This window comes from Canis lupus, chromosome 22 (genome assembly GCF_048164855.1).
Source record: "Canis lupus baileyi chromosome 22, mCanLup2.hap1, whole genome shotgun sequence".
Lineage (NCBI taxonomy): Eukaryota > Metazoa > Chordata > Mammalia > Carnivora > Canidae > Canis > Canis lupus.
This window is the reverse complement of record NC_132859.1, coordinates 23,252,802-23,270,752: the sequence shown is the minus strand read 5'-3', so window position 1 is coordinate 23,270,752 and position 17,951 is coordinate 23,252,802. Positions and strand designations below refer to the sequence as shown.

Here is a 17,951-nt window from a genome sequence, read left to right as displayed (position 1 = left end):
CAAAAGGCTGCCCAGCTCTTAGAATCAGGATAAGTAGGTGGAAAAAAGAAATGAGGACCAGGCAGGGCAGCAATAGATGCTGATGCCTCTGAGAGTAGTTGGGGTGGGGGGTAGGCCAAGACGCCAAAGGGGGCATCAGGTCTAGGTATTATTAATGTAGACATTTAAAGTAAGGATGGAGAATAAGATGAAGTCCATTATGTCAGATTGACAGAAGAGTGAAGAAATTCTAAGCCACAGGAGATGTCCCAAGTCAAATAGTCTAGAAAGTTTGAGAAAACCAGAGCAATCACATCAGGACTCCAACCATTTCCAGACCCTACTCACTGTGGGGTCAGGACAAGTTCAGCAGAGCCCCCGGGAGGATACATAGAGGCAAAGACATCTTGGCTGTTGGACCAGACTGGGCAAATGTTCACTCAGGACATGGCCCAGGCAGCAGCCCCATCTGATGTGTTAAACAAGAAGGGGCGGAGGGTAGAAGTTGGGCCTCGTTGGCTACACATACACCACGTCATACTCCTCAACTACCAGGTACCAAGGTATGACTCAATCCCAAGCCACATGAAATGGTGGAGACAGGGCTCTTAGTGGAGGTCCCCCCATGATGGGCTGAGAAATTCACCCCTCACTACTCAAAATGCAGTCCATAGGAGCAGTAGCAGCAGCAACATCACCAAGTCTCTGGTTAGAAATGCAGAATCTCAGACCCCACCCCAGCCAGACCAGCTGAATCAGAATCTGCATCTTAATGAAAGCCCCAGGTACCTCATGAAACATCAAAGTTCAGAAGCCCGTCTCTAGATGCAAGAAATGGTGAAGAAATGGGCAGGGAAAGCCAGGCAGAGGTTGAGAATAGTCTAATAATAGATGCAGATGTCTGTATGGGAAGAAAAACTGGGGGTTTCCTCACATTTGGTTCACATTTGCTCTTTTTGTTTTCCTTTGACTATTAAACATTGAATTTCAGAGAAGTCACTTCCCCTCTTGGTCCGGTTTCCCCATTTGATCAGTGCATTAAACTAGATTGCTGGTTAAGAGCTCTTCCCTAAGGTGTTGTTTTGGTGTCAGACTCTAAAGGCTGGTATTTGTGTGAATGCACCTGTCCCATTTTCTGGAGAAGTCCAGAGTATTGATTGACCTGGAAATTGTTTCCTGAGTGATTCCTGCCAAAACCCAAGTCCAGCCTATTGTTTGGATCTGGCTAGGCAAAGAGATTTGTCAACTACGTGCTTGTTGGGTGATGAAGCAGCTAAACACAATCCTGCAAAGAAAACATGTATTGTCTGAGTGACATGGAGGCACACAGGAACATCAGGACTTTGACTGGCATCTTCCCATCTCTGCCAAAACTTTTGTTTCATTGGTTGATTTTAGGGATGACACAATTTGGTGCTATGCACGCTTCCACCCACCTCCTTCTATGCATACACACACACACACACACACACCCCACAAAAATTCCTAAGGTCCATTTAGGAATTTATGATATATGGCTGGTCATATCTGTATTACTGTAAACCTCTTCTTGCTGTATACCACAGGTTGGTGTAAGCTGCAGCCTGCAAACCAAACCAGCCTGCTGCCTATTTTTTATAAATAAAATATTATTGAAACTCAGCCCACACTCATTTAGGTAGGTAGTGCTATGGCTGCTTTTGGGCTTCCACCCGAGAGTGAACAGTTATGGCAGACCATATGGTTGACAAAGCCACTGTCTGGCCCTTTACAGAAGAAGTATGCCAGCCCCTGCTGTAGCTCAAGAGTGTGGGAAGGGAAGTTTATATCTTGTAGTCAGTGATATTTTGTCTAGTGTATGCAGTTAATAAACGATGTCACAGAGAACTTAGAAGCTAGCCTATGCTGCAGTGTAGTCTAATTATTAAGACATGCTGGGTTCAGAGAAGTCCAGCCCCTCTGTGTACATGTTGTGGAACCTTGGACAAGTCATTGAATGTCTCTAACCTCAGTTTGGCCTCCCATAAAACATAATTATAGGCATGACAGAGCCTAGGGGGTAACTGTGGTAGTTAGTGCTAGTTTTCTTCTGGGGAAAAATGGACAATCACTGCAGAACCAAGAGCTGATGTCATATCCCATTATCAACACCGAAGGCTGCTACAGAGGCAACTATTAAAGGCCAAGTTGCTGATAGGTAATGATGTTGCCCCTAAAGGACTCTGAGAAAGCAACCTTCTCTGAAACACAGTGGTCTAGACCTGTTGGAGATGTGCAGCTAGCTTCTTCCATTCCTAGTCAAGGGAGTCCCAGCATCTGCAGGAAGCACAGAACACCTCCCTTCACAATCAACCCTTTATTGTGCCTCTTGGTATACAGATGAATAAACAGTCTCTTTGAACTGTTTTATGAGCTTTTTGAGGGCAGGAGTCTGATTCACCTCACACAGTATCTGGCCCATGGTAACTGCTCAGTGTGGTGTTTGCTGAGTAGACCACAGAGTCTAGAATGATAGTCTATTAACGTCCATGCCCTGCTCTTTACAAAAACAAACACGTCATTCTGAAGCTGGGAGAGTACATGTGTAGTAAAGAAACCACCGGGGCAACTGGGTGGCTCAGTCAGTTGAGCTTCCGACTCTTGGTTTCTGTTCAGGTTGTCATCTCCAGGTCATGAGATCAAGCCCAGGATCAGGCTCCCCACTCAGAATAGAATCTGTTTCAGATTCTCTTTCTCTCTCTCCCTCTGCTCCTCCCTCCTGTGTGCTCTCTCTCTCTCTCTCTCTCTCCCTCTCTCTCAAACAAATAAATCTTTAAAATAAAAATGGATGGAGGGAAGGAGGGAGGGAAACAGGGAGGGAGGGAGGAAGCAAGCAAGCACCAGAAATATAAGAAGACTTCAGGTGATGGTTGTGGAAGTTCCTGGGGCCACATGTTCTAAGACAGCACCTGGCACCCCAAGATACCTCTCAGCCTTCAGTGTCTGCCAAGAGGATGAAGACTCTGAATTGTGTACCTGTCCTTCACCACCTCAGGAACAACAAAGATGAAGGGCAGGAGCTCTCCTCTACTGAAGACAAGTGGAGCCCTCAGATGAAAGATGCTGGCTGCCCCCTAATAGTGATACCAGGGTAGCCTAGAGAAACAGTCCACAGAAAACAGTCCATGACCTGCACAGACATCCAGAAAGCTGCCTTCTCCCACAGGTTTGACTACCAGAGAGCACAAGCAAGAGGGGTAAAGGAGTACAGGCCAGGCTGTCATTTCAGGGCTGCCCCGGAGAAGAGCACTAGCTAACGACTGTCTGAAAAAATGCCATTGGTGATTCCTTCCAAGTCCTTCAACCTCCTATCTCAAGCTTTAACAAAACCTGGGGATAGTAGGGCCCTGAGTGTGCCGATCCAACTTTCCTTGCCTAGCCTGCGCTTGAGTCCCTGTGTGTCCCTGGGCCACAGCTTTCTCACTATAAACGGGATAGAAGTCAAGATTCAGTAAAATCATGTAAAGCACACAGTAGATGCTCAACTGAAGTTACTGCTTTTCGTCTCTTAAGACTTGAGAATGATGGCAGGGAGAATCGCAAAGTAGGAATTAATGAAAAGTGTAAGCCCATGTTTGGTTCAGCTCTCTTGTTGGTCTATCTTTTTTAAGGTGTCCTGGTCAGTGAGATCCTTAATCACATGAAGATTGCAACTCAGCCATCAAACCACAGAAAACTTATCATGTACTCTGCAGTAAGTATCATCACCTCTGTTCAAAGTCGGTTTATTTAGGCAGTGATCTCTTTAAGGATGGAGCCTCATTTTCTTCATCATCATTTCCCTATTGTCCAGTAGATGGTAGGCATTTTAGATATTGATCCTTCAGATCTCCTGTGTATATTACGTGTATATATGACCATCTATGTGGTTGGCATTTTTAAATTTTATTTTTTTAAGTTTAAATTTTCAATACATAATTCTGGCCCTTGAGGACTTTACAATCTAGGACTGACTAGAAGACATAAACACCATTCAAAGCAAGATAGAAATGCAGTGCAAGCAAGTACCTTGGTGGCACGGAGGAAAGATGCATCACTTCTGTTCCAAACTAAAAGCAGAGCATGAACGGGATGTGGTGATGAATGGGATGCAGACAGAGAGTAACGATGTGGAAGTAAAACCACAAGTGAAGGCCATTTTTCAAGCCTCCAGGACTGGAAGGGGAGTGGAGCCATTAACAGAGGCACCTTTGGGCCAAGGGAATGTAGCCCTTTAGACGAGTGGGTTTGAAATGCCAGGGAGCATCCAGATAGAAATCTCCAGGAGGCAAAGGAAATAGAAGGGGGGGGAGGGGGCTGCAATGTGAAGCTAGAGCTACATTGGATGCAGAAAGAAAAAGAGAAGTCTCGGAGAAAACTTTAGTCTTAGGAGCAGGAGCCAGGGAAAGAGGCACTGTTCAGGGGATAGTGGGGAGGGGGGGCGGAGGGTGGAGATTCAAGGGGTGCACTGAGCACTGAAATGGCTGTCTAGGGAATCTGCAGGGACAGGGAACCAGGACACATAGTATGGTAATTCAGCTTCCCACCCACTTCTCGATGACAGAGGATATCTCAGATGTGGTTTGGCTGGAGAAAGCCATGTTTTCATTCTGCAGGAAGTTGGAAGAGGTGACTGCAGGTACAGGGAAGTTTGTGTATCATCCGGGGTTCTAAACGGTGTAAGAAGACAAAGAGCTCATGGATTGAACAGAGTGTAGTGCTTCCTGGAGAGGGGCTTTCTGAAGCCAATCCGTTCTGCTAGTTTCTTTAATTTCTCATCTGGTTTCCAGTTCTAACCTGCGAGATTTCTGGCAAGTCATAAATCTGTAACTGTATTTCTTTCTCCAGTAAATCAGTTCTAGGCCCTTTTTATTTTTTAATTTTTTTCAAGATCTTATTTATTTATTCATGAGAGACACAGAGAGAGGCAGAGACATAGGCAGAGGGAGAAGCAGTCTCCCAATGGGGAGCCTGATGTGGGACTTGATCCTAGGACCCTGGGATCATGCCCCTCTAGGATCCCGGGATCACGCCCTGAGCTGAAGGCAGGCGCTCAACAACTGAGCCGCCCAGGTGCCCCTAAGCCCTTTTTAAATATGCCATATACTTTAGGCAACCAATGTTATGCCCATTTTGTAAATATAAAAGGTGAGGACTATCAAAGATTATGCAATTAATTAGTAGCAAAACTGGGATGGAAAACAAGTCCCCTATGCCTTCCAGCCACTCTGGGATAAACAATTAAGAATTATTTTTGAGATATGCACTCTATTTCCTTACATTTTATCATCTCTAACATTTACAACCTTGTATATTTTTTCTCAGCTTTAAAGTCACAGATTATCCTAATCTGGAGAAGAAATATAATCTAGCATTAATATGTTCCAAAACCTTTTAAAATTTAACAAAAATCAATGAAATAAACTAAAACAGAGATGTTCCACTAGAGAAAAGCATAGTACAAAACCAGAACATTAGACTCAAATTTACTTCCTTCCATTTTGGGGTTATATGACAGTAAGCAAGTTACTTAATTTATCTAGGTCTGTTTTTCTTTTTATTAGAAATAATGATATATTTTTTAAAAAGCTTACCACCTAGCACACAACAAATGCTCAACCAAAATTAATTCTTCCCCTTTCCACCATGGGGGGTATGGCCAATTTAAGTGAATCAGAAACCATCATGGTTCTCTATAAGTGCTTAATACTACTAGCTATGGAATGTACATCGGAATCACTGGTAAAGATCAAAAATACTTTGTTTCAAATCCCCGCAGCATGACACTACTGTGAGTGGCCTACAGATGGCACTAGATGTTTATAATGGAATCCTTCCTCCCTATGCTTCCTGCCATATAATGGAATTATATCTTGAAAAGGGGTAAGTACCTACAAGGTGCTTTTCACAATTAAAACCACTGGACCCCAGGCTTTGCTATTGTTATTGTTATTATTAGCTTAAATATTTTCTTAAAATAATCAATTTTCAGTCGGGTACGTAAATTTAAAATCATATACTATGTAAAATAATTCACTAAGTTAAAAATATTGCTTTTCTCCACTTTCGAATTTCATGAAACAATTTTATCCAAACTCTCTGTGTGCGTCTTGTGTCTTCACCATTAGAGCCAATTTGGAGTCTCCTAAAACTGTTTTCCAAATATATTAACTAATAGGGATAATTTGGCTACTGTACAAATGAGCCTCAGATTCTCAGAGGCTGATCCCAATGGACATTTCTTTCTCACTCATCTAATACTCCAAAAGAGATGACCCTCCCTCATGGTGCCTGGGTGGCTCAGTCTGTTAAACATCCAACTTTTGATTTTGGCTCAGGTCATGATCTCAGGGTTATGACATCAAGCCCCGAGTCAAGCTCAGCACTGGGCATGGAGCCTGCTTAAGATTCTCTCTCTTCCTCTCCCTCCCCCCTAAAAAAAGAAAAAAGAGAGACATCCCTAGTCATTAGGAGGTGACTCACCCATGGTGGGATTTGGGGACCCAGGGTTCCATCTTTTTAGGACCTATAGTAAGGCATTAACTGTCACAGATACATTAGTGATTCCTCTCTGATACATTTGAGCTATGTAAATTGAAAGGCTTCACCATTTTTAAATGCCATTAAGGACATTAATGATTCAGGGGATGAAGTCAACATTAACAGAAGTTTGGAAGAAGTTGATTCCAAAGCCCACATGGATGACTTAGAGGGATTTAAGACTTCATTACAGATGTGGTAGAAATAGCAAGACAACTAGAATTAGAAGTGGAGACTGAAGATGGGCCTGAATTGCTGCGATCTCATGATCAAAACTAATGGATGAAGAAAAAAAAAAAACTAATGGATGAGGACTTCCCTCTCATGGATGAGTAAAGAAAGTGGTTTCTTGAGACGGAATCTAGTCCTGGTGAAGATGCTGGGAAGACTGTTGAAATGACCACAAAGGATTTAGCTTATCACATAAATTTAGTTAATAAAGCAGTGGCAGGGTTTGAGAGGATTGACTCTAATTTTGAAAGAAATTCTGCTGTGGGTAAATTGCTATCAAAGAGCATCACATGCTATAGAGAAATCGTTTGTGAAAGGGAGAATCAATCAATGTGGCAAAGTTCATTGTTGCTTTAGCCACAGTCACACCAGACTTCAGCAACACCCCCCTGCAGTCAGCAGCCATCAGCATCGAGGCAGGACCCTCCACCAGCAAAAAGACTATAACACGCTGAAGGCTCAGATGATGGTTAGCATTTTTTTACCAATAAAGTATTTTTTATTAAGTTAAACACATTTTTTAGACATAATGCTATTACACACTTAATAAACTACAATATAGTATAAACATAACTTTTATACACACTGGGAAACCAAATAATTCATTTGATTCACTTTATTGTGATATTTGCTTTATTGTGGTAGTCTGAAACCAAACCCACAATATCTCTGAGGAATGAGTGTAGTCACTTGGTCCTACCTACTGCAAGGGAGTCTGGGAAATGTAGTCACTTTTCAGCCATAACTCTATTATAGGGAAAGAGAATCATGAATTTTGATTGACTATTAGTCATCTTTGCCATATCATCTTGAGATAAAATTTGCTATCACTGGGTAAGTCATCCCAGGGTATAAGTAGTCATTCATATACTATTAGGAAGTTTCTTTTTTTTTTTTTTAATTTTTATTTATTTATGATGGTCACACAGAGAGAGAGAGGCAGAGACACAGGCAGAGGGAGAAGCAGGCTCCATGCACTGGGAGCCCGATATGGGATTCGATCCCGGGTCTCCAGGATCACGCCCTGGGCCAAAGGCAGGTGCCAAACCGCTGCGCCACCCAGGGATCCCCTATTAGGAAGTTTCTAAAAATATATCTCTATATAGTTATTACTGTTTATGTAGCTTTTAAAAGTGATTTTTTAAAGATTTATTTATCCACTTAGAGAGAGAGAGAGAGAGACAGAGACAGAGCTAGCATGAGCAGGAGGGGCAGAGGGAAAGGGAGAGAATCTCAAGCAGACTTCTCACCTAGCACAGAATGCAATACAGGGCTCCCTCCCATGACCCTGAGATCATGAAACCAAGAGTCGGATGCTTAACCAATTATACCACCCAGGTGCCCCTGAAAGTGATATTTTAAAAGGCTTGATTTTAATAACACCCAACAGTCGCAGTTGTGAGGTTACTACCTCAAGAATGATCACTAAATCCTTTGAGTTTCTCTCCTGCCTCTTTGGCAAGTGACTTCCATAAGGCCCTCATGCTAGTTTTACAACATTGGCATATACCTTGTTTTTCCAAATAAAGTATCAAATATGAGGGAGTATAAGGACTTAGGTGTACACCCACACCCTCTTTCTGAGGTGTAATCTTGACAAAATCTTGATGTATATTTAAGCACATATGTTAAATATTGCTCAGTTCCACGCTTATTGCCTGGATAAGAAGAGCAGAGATACCTTCATTCAGAAGAAAGCCTAAAAGAAATCCTGAGAGGAAAAGAGAGAATGAAGCAAATAAGAATCATGAAGGAGAGAGAATAGGAGAAAGAAAACCCAACACCCCGTCTGTCCCCCACTTCTTACTCAAAGGCTCATCATATCACCCCCAACTCCCCTAGTCATCACCTGTCCGCTCCCTTTCAGAATAAGCATCCTGGTCCCCACCTCTTTTGCCCCTGTTTATCTAACAAACCAGCCCTCCCATTTCCACCCTCTGGGTCTGACCCACCTGCCCCAATCTCCCTATTCCCACACCTAACTTAGCTAATATCTACTCGTTCCTGTAAATTCTTCTCCTCGTCCTACAGCTGACATGTTACAGGCCAGGCGGGAAAAAAATCCAATGGCAGTTCCACAACACAAAACTAACAGCCCTGTCTTCTACCTTCCTCCACCAGGGAGTACTTCGTAGAGATGTATTACCGGAATGAGACCCAGCACGAGCCATATCCTCTCACACTGCCAGGCTGCACTCCCAGCTGTCCTCTGACAGAGTTTGCTGAGCTGGTTGCCCCTGTCATCCCCCAAGACTGGTCCACGGAGTGTATGACCACGAGCAATGACCAAGGTACTGAGGATATTATGGATTAGTGTGCATGCAGAGCTCTGCAAAAAGGCACAATACCCTGTCTCCAGGCAGATGGTAGCTTTAAGAGTATAACTTGGCCATCACCCCCAGCTTTGAGAGAAATGGGTTTGGGATGATAATTGTATGTTTCAGGGACCCCTGATTTCAGTCAATTCCTATCTCTCCATGAAGCCCTGCCCCCACCTGCCTAAACCTTAACTTGGTAGTTTTTTTCAGTGTTAACAGAAAAGGGCCTCAAGTCAAATATAATCAGAGATAAGACTTAGATCAAAGTTTGTGGGGCTGCCATGAGCTATTATGATTAACCCCATAGAAACTTTTGGTTGTTTTTGTTTTTTGTTTTTTAAGAACTCCCAGATATCACTTGAGTAGGATTAAATGAGGTAGTTCTTTTAGTGTCTGAAGTGAAAGGGATTTTTTTTTTTTAAGATTCATTTATTTATTCATGAGAGATACAGACTGAGAAAGAGAGGCAGAGACAGGCAGAGGGAGAAGCAGGCTCCCTACAGGGAGCCCGACACAGGACTCAATCCCGGATCCCAGGATCATGACCCGAGCCTAAGGCAGGCACCCAACCCCTGAGCTACCCAGGCATCCCTGAGGTGAAAGAGATTTTAAACAAAATCTACAATCTAGAGTGAGAGCAAGGAAGGGAAGAAGTTAATTCTAGGCAAATAAGCAAAGGACCAGCTTGTCTATCAAGTTCCAGCCTTCTCACAAGGAGAGGCAGAGAAATGCATACAGTGGAGCAATCAAGAGAAATCATCTACAGTGGGAAACTGGTACTATCTTCTTATATTTATGTTAAAACATATTGGGTAGAAAAGCTGAAAAGTAAATACCTCTTTGTATCCTTTAGCCCTGGAAAATCCATGTTACTTTTGAAGAAACCAAAAGCAAACTTACCAGAAAACTTTGCTGTATACAATATATACGGCAGCTCTTGGAGTGCAGACATCATAACAATTAAGTAATTTTATTTAGACATACAACACATCAGAGATGCATGAGTGGTTTCTCTTGAAGATGGTAAGAGATGTTGAATCTGGAGTTGAGATAAGAGAGAAAGTATGATGACACATATCAAACTGGAACAAAATTAGAAATGTGAGAATGTTCTAAATGCCTCCAAGATCAAAACTTACCAGCATGTTGGAAGTATGGCTGTGATAGCTGCTCTGAGGACAAAAGGAATGTGTAAGGCTTTGATCCTGAGATCTTCAGAAAACCTAAGCAAGCTCACATGTCCTGCTGAAACTACTCCCTATACAAGAAGAAATCATGTTCAAATGACACTCTTTAGAGTCCTATAGATTTAAGGAGTGGCAGATGCAACACATCTAGAGAACACCGTGCTACGTTACTATTACAGATAAAGATGAAATGGTTTCTAGAGATGGTTTCTACTGGATGCCAGAGTCCAGAGCAAAGCCATTCCCTCTCCTTGTGGGTCATGGGGTGACCGACAGGAGACCGTGATTCATACATTTATTTGTATTATTTTTTTTCCCAAGTAACTATTTGTCCTCAGGGCTACCATCTAATTACTCTTCCTCCCCCATGCATGTAACTTTCTTCCAGCAGTAAGCCAAATGTAAAATAGTGAATAAAGTCACTAGTAGGGAGTTCAAAAACATTACTTTTATGATGAATTTTGAAAAGTGTGTGTGTTTAATCAGAATAAAATTCCTGAAGGGCAGATTTTAGGGGCTTTTTTTTGTTTGTTTGGGAATGTTATTATAATGTTACCGGAGGAAAAATATTCGTGTAAAGAAGAATGATTTTGACTGACTTAGATGAATATTTTACATTGAAAATGTATTTAGTTTGGACCTGACTGCTTCAGAAAAAGGCTAAGCTGATGGATGGCTCTGCTTCATCTATTAAGGTGGAACTTGCAAGAAAACATCCTTGGAAAATGTACAATGTAGTGGGGAGGAAAAAAGATACATATTACACAGAATAACAAGGGTTATATCTTTTTTTTTTAAGATTTTATTTATTTGTTTATTCATGAGAGACACAGAGAGAAAGGCAGAGACACAGGCAGAGAGAGAAGCAGGCTCCACGCAGGGATCCCGTTGTGGGACTGGATCCCGGGACTCAAGGCTCATGCCCTGGGCCAAAGGCAGGCGCTCAACCGCTGAGCCACCCAGGCGTCCCAACAAGGGTTATATCTTATGACTTCAAGGTTTCTGTTGGACAAGAGTTAACTGGATTCAGAGGGAGGGAGGCAGTAAGGAATGTCAGAAAGGGCTACCCTATAGAAGGTAACAGCTGCACCTTCTGAAATCGGTTTGGATGGGAGTTTCTAATGGTATAGTACAAGGTTCTAGAAAGCTATTTATCAAATGTCTTTGTGTCTTGAACCTGGAAAGGGTAGGGGAGTTAGCAGAAGATTTTGGGTCCAAGGAGATTCCTGCAGGTTTCCCTCAAGGGGCCAATTATAATAAGATGAAATATCATCTCCACAAGAGCAAGGGTTTTTATCTGTTGTGTTCTCTCTTATATGTGTCCTCAGAAATACTTGTGCCTGACATGGATTAGTGCTCAATAAATATTTGCTCAAGGAATGTTTAAATTATTTACCTTTCCTCCCTGAACCTACTGTCTCTATCTTGATTAGCAACAATACCCAGTAACCTGGTGGTTACTTTTGATCCCATCCTCTCCTTTTTTCTCCACAGCCAATTCATCACCTCCTCTTATCAAACCTAGTTTAGAGTGTTTATAAAATTCTTTTCCTCAAGACACCAGCACCAGGGTGCCCGGGTGGCTTAGTTGGTAAAGTGTCTGCTTTCTGCTCAGGTCATAATCCCAGAGGCCTGGAGTTGGAGCCGCATGTCGGGCTCCGTGCTTAGCGGATAGTCTGCTTCTCCTTTGCCGCTTACCCCACTCGTGCTCTCACTCTTCCTTCACTCACTCTCTCAAATAGATAAAATCTTATGGGAAAAAAAAAGACACCAGTATCAACAATTCAATATTCAAATAGAGTGAAACGAATTACAAAATATGTTAATAAAAAGAAGACGTAGGGATTGTTGTGCTGGATCCAGCCCATACCAATCTCAAACGTGGAATATGTACATCCCTTCCTGACTCTGAGTTCAAAGATTTGACTTTGATAGTGTGAAATTGGTCATAATGTCAAAGCAGGAGCCTTTTCACCACAGAAATCAGCCTATGCCACAAATCAATGTCTGTCTGTCTGTCTGTCTCTCTCTCTCAAAATAAATACACCTTTAAAAATAAATAAATAAATGTTCAATCCCTCATACTTAGCCTAATTTCTTCATGGTGAGCCCCAGATATCAGAAACCTAGAACCCAAATGTTTGGGGCACCTGGGTGGCTCAGTGGTTGAGCATCTGTCTTCCTCAGGTTGTGATCCTGGGCTCCTGGGGATTTGAGTCTCACATCGAGCTCCCCACAAGGAACCTGCTTCTCCCTCTGCCTATGTCTCTGCCTCTCTCTTTCTGACTCTCATGAATAAATTAAATAAAATATTTAAAAAAAAAGAACCCAATCATTCAATAAGTAGGAGAGAGAAGCTATGAATGAATGAGCCTCAAATGTGACTGTGCTATAAAGACCCAGTCACAGACTACATTTACATATGTATATTCCAGTATGTCTGTGTTATTTGATCTGTTTTCAGCATAGTCATCTTGGCATTTTCTTGTTCCCTCATTGCTGGGTAGTGCCTCTGTTCAATGATACCCCTTCTAGAACCTTCCCTCCCTCAGAGAGAAGGCCAGTTACAGCACCTGTTTCTCATTCTTGTTGTCACTATCATCAGTTTCCCGGGACATGTGTCATCATTCATTAATGACATTGGGAATTTGCTTTGGTATACACCAGCTCACTCCTCACTCCCACTCCTGTCCTCGATATAGGCAATTCTGACATCCTAATAGTGGCCCATCCCATACCCTGCCCACCACAGCAATATCCAACCCTAGATTAAAACAACCATAGTTTCTGCATTCTGGTCAGCTAAGTGGAACAGAAGCCTATTGTTATTATTTCAAATTATGAATGTTGAAATTTCTGTTCCAATCCCATCTGGATCTTTCAACACTGCTTAGCAAATAAATGTATTCACCCTTACTAGACTCTTTTCTTATATTCTACAGGAAAGCCTTGTTATTTCCCCAAAACTTGTAATTCCATCTTGGCTTCTTTAATTCTTATGAGATGTCCTGAGGGGAGCAAGATATTCCATTGAAAAGTCTTTTAGGGGATTCCTGGGTGGCTCAGCGGTTTGGCGCCTGCCTTTGGCCCAGGGCATGATCCTGCAGTCCCGGGATCGAGTCCCATATCAGGTTCCCTGCATGGAACCTGCTTCTCCCTCTTCCGGTGTCTCTGCCTCTCTCTGTGTATGTCTCTCATGAATAAATAAATAAAATCTTTTTTTAAAAAAAAGTATTTTAGGTTCTCCTGTCACTACCTCAAAATATCTTAGCCTTAACCTGCCTTCCCTGTGCCCCTCCCCCCTCACAGGAAAACATATTCCTCCCTGAGTAACCTAACTCCTTTCCTCATGCATATGCTCCCACTCCTCATCTCTTGGAACCTCAGTGAATCTTAGCTTCATTTTCTTCCTCTGCACTGGCTCCCTTCTACTATGAACATGCCCAAATCACTCATCAAAGAACAGCTTTAAGTGCCTGCTCTCACTCTCTTCAATCCTAATTTTCTTGAACTAATCATTTGAATTCTGTATTTCTTCATCTTTCACTCCTGAGCTATTTGAAAAAATGATGTTCTTCCTTCCATCTCTCTTTGGAAATATCCCTTTTGAAAGTCATTGATGCTTAATTCAGCAACCTGTCTTCCTTTTCTTGCCAATATCATGTATCCCCATTTTATAGAGAAGAAAACCAAGCCTCAGAAAATAACATGACTTAAGTGGTAGAGTCAGGATTCAAGCCTCACATTCTCCAACACCATATTTCTACTGTATCATCTTCCCTTTCCATCACACACTGGTTTGTTGACTACCCCCTGGGACAGATTCCCAGAAATTAAATTAGTGAGTCAAAGTATATGAATATTTAATAAACAGTAGCTATTTTTTGAGCACCTATTATGTACCCAATAGTGCCTATGGAGGAGGTGTTAAATCTGCTGAGGAAACAGCAGTAAGACAAGAAAATTGTCCCCATATGACCTGGACCCCTTGGCAATGGTGAAAGGAGGTAGGCAAGGAAGACAGAGAGATAAAGAATTAAACAAGCCCTAACAGTTAAGTGTGGTGAATACTATTATAAAGGACATATGGGAAAGACAATTAATTAGCTTACATCTAAGGGGTCAGAGAAAGCTTTTCTTTCTTTCTTTCTTTCTTTCTTTCTTTCTTTCTTTCTTTCTTTTTTTTTTTTTAGAGAAGGCTTTTCAAAGGGGGTAATGTTTAAAGCCTGAAGGAGAGAAGGAATGAGCTGGGTGACTGGAGGTGAAGAAAGAGGAAAATGTTACAAACAAAAGAGAGAAAATATATAGAAACCCAAAGGCTAGAGACAGCATGGGGCATTTTAGGAATTAGGAGTATGTCTGGTTAGAGCGCAAAGACTCGGAGGAGGCTGGCATTAAGTGTTTCAGGTCAAGAGGAGTAGTGCTGGACATTAAAGGTCTTAGGCAGATAGAGGTCCCTGGGTGGTTCAGTTGGTTAAGCATCTGTCTTCGGCTCAAGTCATGATCCCAGAGTCCTGGGATCAAGCCCATATTGGGCTCCTTGCTCAGTGTAGAGTTTGCTTCTCCCTCTCCCTCTGCCCCTCCCCCTGTTCCTGCTCCTCTCGCTTACTCTCAAGTAAATAAAACCTTTAAAAAAAAAAAAAGGTTTTCGGCAGAGGACATATGATGGGACTGGCTTCTTATTTTAGAAAGCCCTCTGCCCTCCGTGGGGAGAACAGATTGGAGAGCAGTGAGACTGAGGGCAGGGAGCATGGCTGGGAGGCTGGTTGCAGTAATCCAAGGATGAGTAGGAAGGCAGACTTACTCAAAAGGGAAAGAGGAAGAAGAGTAACAGCAAGAGGAAGAGGCTTTTAATACTTACTGCCAAAATAGTTTTCAGAAAACATTGTGCTAAGGAGCATCGGGTGGCTCAGTGGTTGAGCATGAGCCTTTGGCTCAGGTCATGATTCTGGGACCCTGGGATCTAGTCCCACATCCCTTGCATGGAGCCTGCTTCTCCCTCTGCCTGTGTCTCTGTCTCTGTCTCTGTCTCTCTCTGTCTCTCTCTTTCGTCTCTCATGAATAAATAAATAAAATCTTTAAAAAAAAAGTGCTAATTCACACTGCCTTTAGCAACTTTCCCATGTTCCTGTATGGAAGAGGGTTTGTCAGTCATTACCAGTCCTGTCTTTTCACAGTAAGATAAAACTGATCACTCCTTGTTCTCAGATTCTAGAATCTTACTCTGTCAAATTCACAAAATCCTTCAGAGTACAAACGAGTGTCTAATTTAAAAAATTAAGGAGACAGAGAATCGTAAGAGAGAGAATCTCTCCTGAGTCTGAGTCTTGTCTTTTTTTTTTTTAAGATTGTATCTATTCATTTGGGACTGAGTAAGCGCAGGGGGAGGGGCAGAGGGAAAGGGACAAACAGACTCCCTGCCCAGCAGGGAACCCCATGCAGGACTCAGTCATGACCGGAGTCAAAGGCAGAAGCTTAACTGACTGAGCCACCCAGGTGCCCTCCTGAGTCTTTTCTATATTCTCAGACTCCCACCTCCTCCAGCCCCCTAAATGATCCTGTCCTAGTGCATTGTCTCTGGGGCCCTCACTCCACCCTCACCATGAACCAGTTTTACACAGGCCTCCCTCTCCTACACCCACAATCCATACAGAATTCTAGACCTGTGTTTTGCAGTTGCCCCGTGTTGTTTCTATGAGGATAAGAACCCATCTCAATCCTAAATTTAAAGGAAATTTATTATCTCCTCCACTCCAAAGTCTTCCTTTTAATATGCCTCCAATCTCAGTTCATAGCCTAATCATCTTCACCCAAAGTAGAACCCATGGGTGGCTGTGACTCTCCATTTCTCCTTTCCCAGCACATTTAGTGCATCCCAGAGCCTGTCAATTCTCCTTCAGGAGTACACTAGAGTTCCCTCATCCACACTATCAGGACCACACTTCCAGTGCTGAGCCCTCCATATCTTGTCAAAGGCATTTCTATAGTTACCAAGCCCATAGTGTCTCCACCATCCTGTCTTTCCCTGCAGTTATTTTCTTTTTTTAAACACAAATTGGGCCATGTCACTTCCATGTGTCATAATTGCTGCTGATTTTCACATGTCCCATGACAAACCAAACCTTCTAAGACCTAGGCCCCAACCTACCTATCTGGTCTCAACTCACCAGAAGCTATATTCCAGCCACATGCAACTGCTCATTATTTCCCAAACACACTCTTGTGCAACTCATTCGGTCTTATTTATTTCAAAGGCCAGTCAAATCTTAGCATTTTCTCAGAAGGCTTTCTAACCTCTTTCTCTTCTAAAAAGAAAGCTTTGTACTAATCTCAACTTTTTCTCCATTCCAATAGCAGGTCTGCTACACTTTTATTTTACTATTTCTCACATGATCTCATAATGGTCTATCTGGTTCTCCCACTAGATATTGATGATTCCAAAAGCAGGGATTATGGAACCCCAGAACCCAACACTGGCTTAGGCCAATAGCTGGCCTAGCTTATGGTGTATGCCCACTGCATGTCTAAGAAAGAATGAAGGAAGGAAAAAGATTGGGAAAGCATATTCCATGGGACCACTATGACAACATAGCCAATAAAAAATAATTGAAAATAAATTTCCAAATATAGAAAGTCATCCATGAACATTAATTTTAAAGAATCATTAGTCTCTGCTTTCTTCCCTCATTTCCATTTAGTTCTTTCGTTCCTTCCTCAAGTCTGTTCAGTTCCCTCCACCTTTATATTAACTCCATTCACAGTGGTAATGGCACTTGTCCACCAGGATCTAACTTTATTAATAATCACCTTCTCATGATGCTAAGAGGCATTCTGACATCATGAGAAAAGCACTGAACTACAAATTGAGAACCTATGAGTTCTAGATTATTCTTTCCACAAATATTTATTGAGCACCTGCTAAGTGCCAGGTACTATTCTAAGTACCTGGAATACATTCATGAACAAAAGAGACAAAGATTTCTGCCCTCATGAAACTTACATTCTATTAGAGGGAGAGAGGGATGGATAATAAATAATAAACATAATAAATACTTTGGAAGGTGAGGATCCCAAGTGCCAAGCTGATGGTAAGTGTGGGAAAAGGGCATATTGGTTGCACCTTTAAATAGAAAACCTTCACTGAGAAGATGAGATTTGAGGGGCCCATGGGTGGCTCATTTGGTTAAGTGTCTGACTCTTGATTTCAGCTCAGGTCATGATCTCAGGATTATAGGATCAAGCCCTGCACTGGGCTCCATGTTCAGGGGGAGCCTTCTTCAGATTCTTTCCTTCTTCCCTTCCCTCTGCTCACTCTCTCTTTCTCACAAAATAAATTAATAAATAGATAAAATAGATAAAAGATGAGATTTGGGCAAAAAAGTGATGGAGTTACCTAAAGCAGAGATTCATGAGAAGAACATCTAGGTGACTGTAGCAACTATAGCAAAGGCAATAAATGGGTGTGTGCCTGGCATGTCTAAGGAACAACAGGAAGGCCTGTGTGGCCAAAAGAGAGTAAGTGAAGGTGGTAGGAGGGTAAAGGAGGGTAGTAGGAGAGGAAATCTAAGAGGTGAATCAGGCCAGATGTTGTAGAACTTCACAAACTGTTATCATTAGGACTTTGGCTTTCATTCTGAATGAGATGAACATTCATTGCAGACTTTAAGTAGAGGAGTATCATGATTTGACTTGAAGTCAT

General features: G+C 42.3%; 1 protein-coding gene across 9 annotated transcripts in view; it reads left to right on the top strand.

Annotated features, from left to right (window-relative positions):
* The window catches only part of ACP3 (acid phosphatase 3), a 59,314-nt gene that overhangs the window by 20,540 nt on the left and 20,823 nt on the right, over nt 1-17,951 (top strand). For 8 of the 9 annotated variants that reach the window (XR_012014924.1, XR_012014925.1, XR_012014923.1 and 5 more), the window contains exons 8-10: nt 3,609-3,691; nt 5,756-5,859; nt 8,869-9,038. Coding sequence is in view for 4 of the 9 variants with exons in the window: in XM_072792767.1 (XP_072648868.1) it covers nt 3,609-3,691; nt 5,756-5,859; nt 8,869-9,038 (357 nt within the window). In the remaining 5 variants the exon portion in view is untranslated. Of the gene's footprint in view, nt 1-3,608; nt 3,692-5,755; nt 5,860-8,868; nt 9,039-9,918; nt 11,633-17,951 lie in introns of those variants that run through there. The other variant, XM_072792766.1, reaches the window with a different exon arrangement.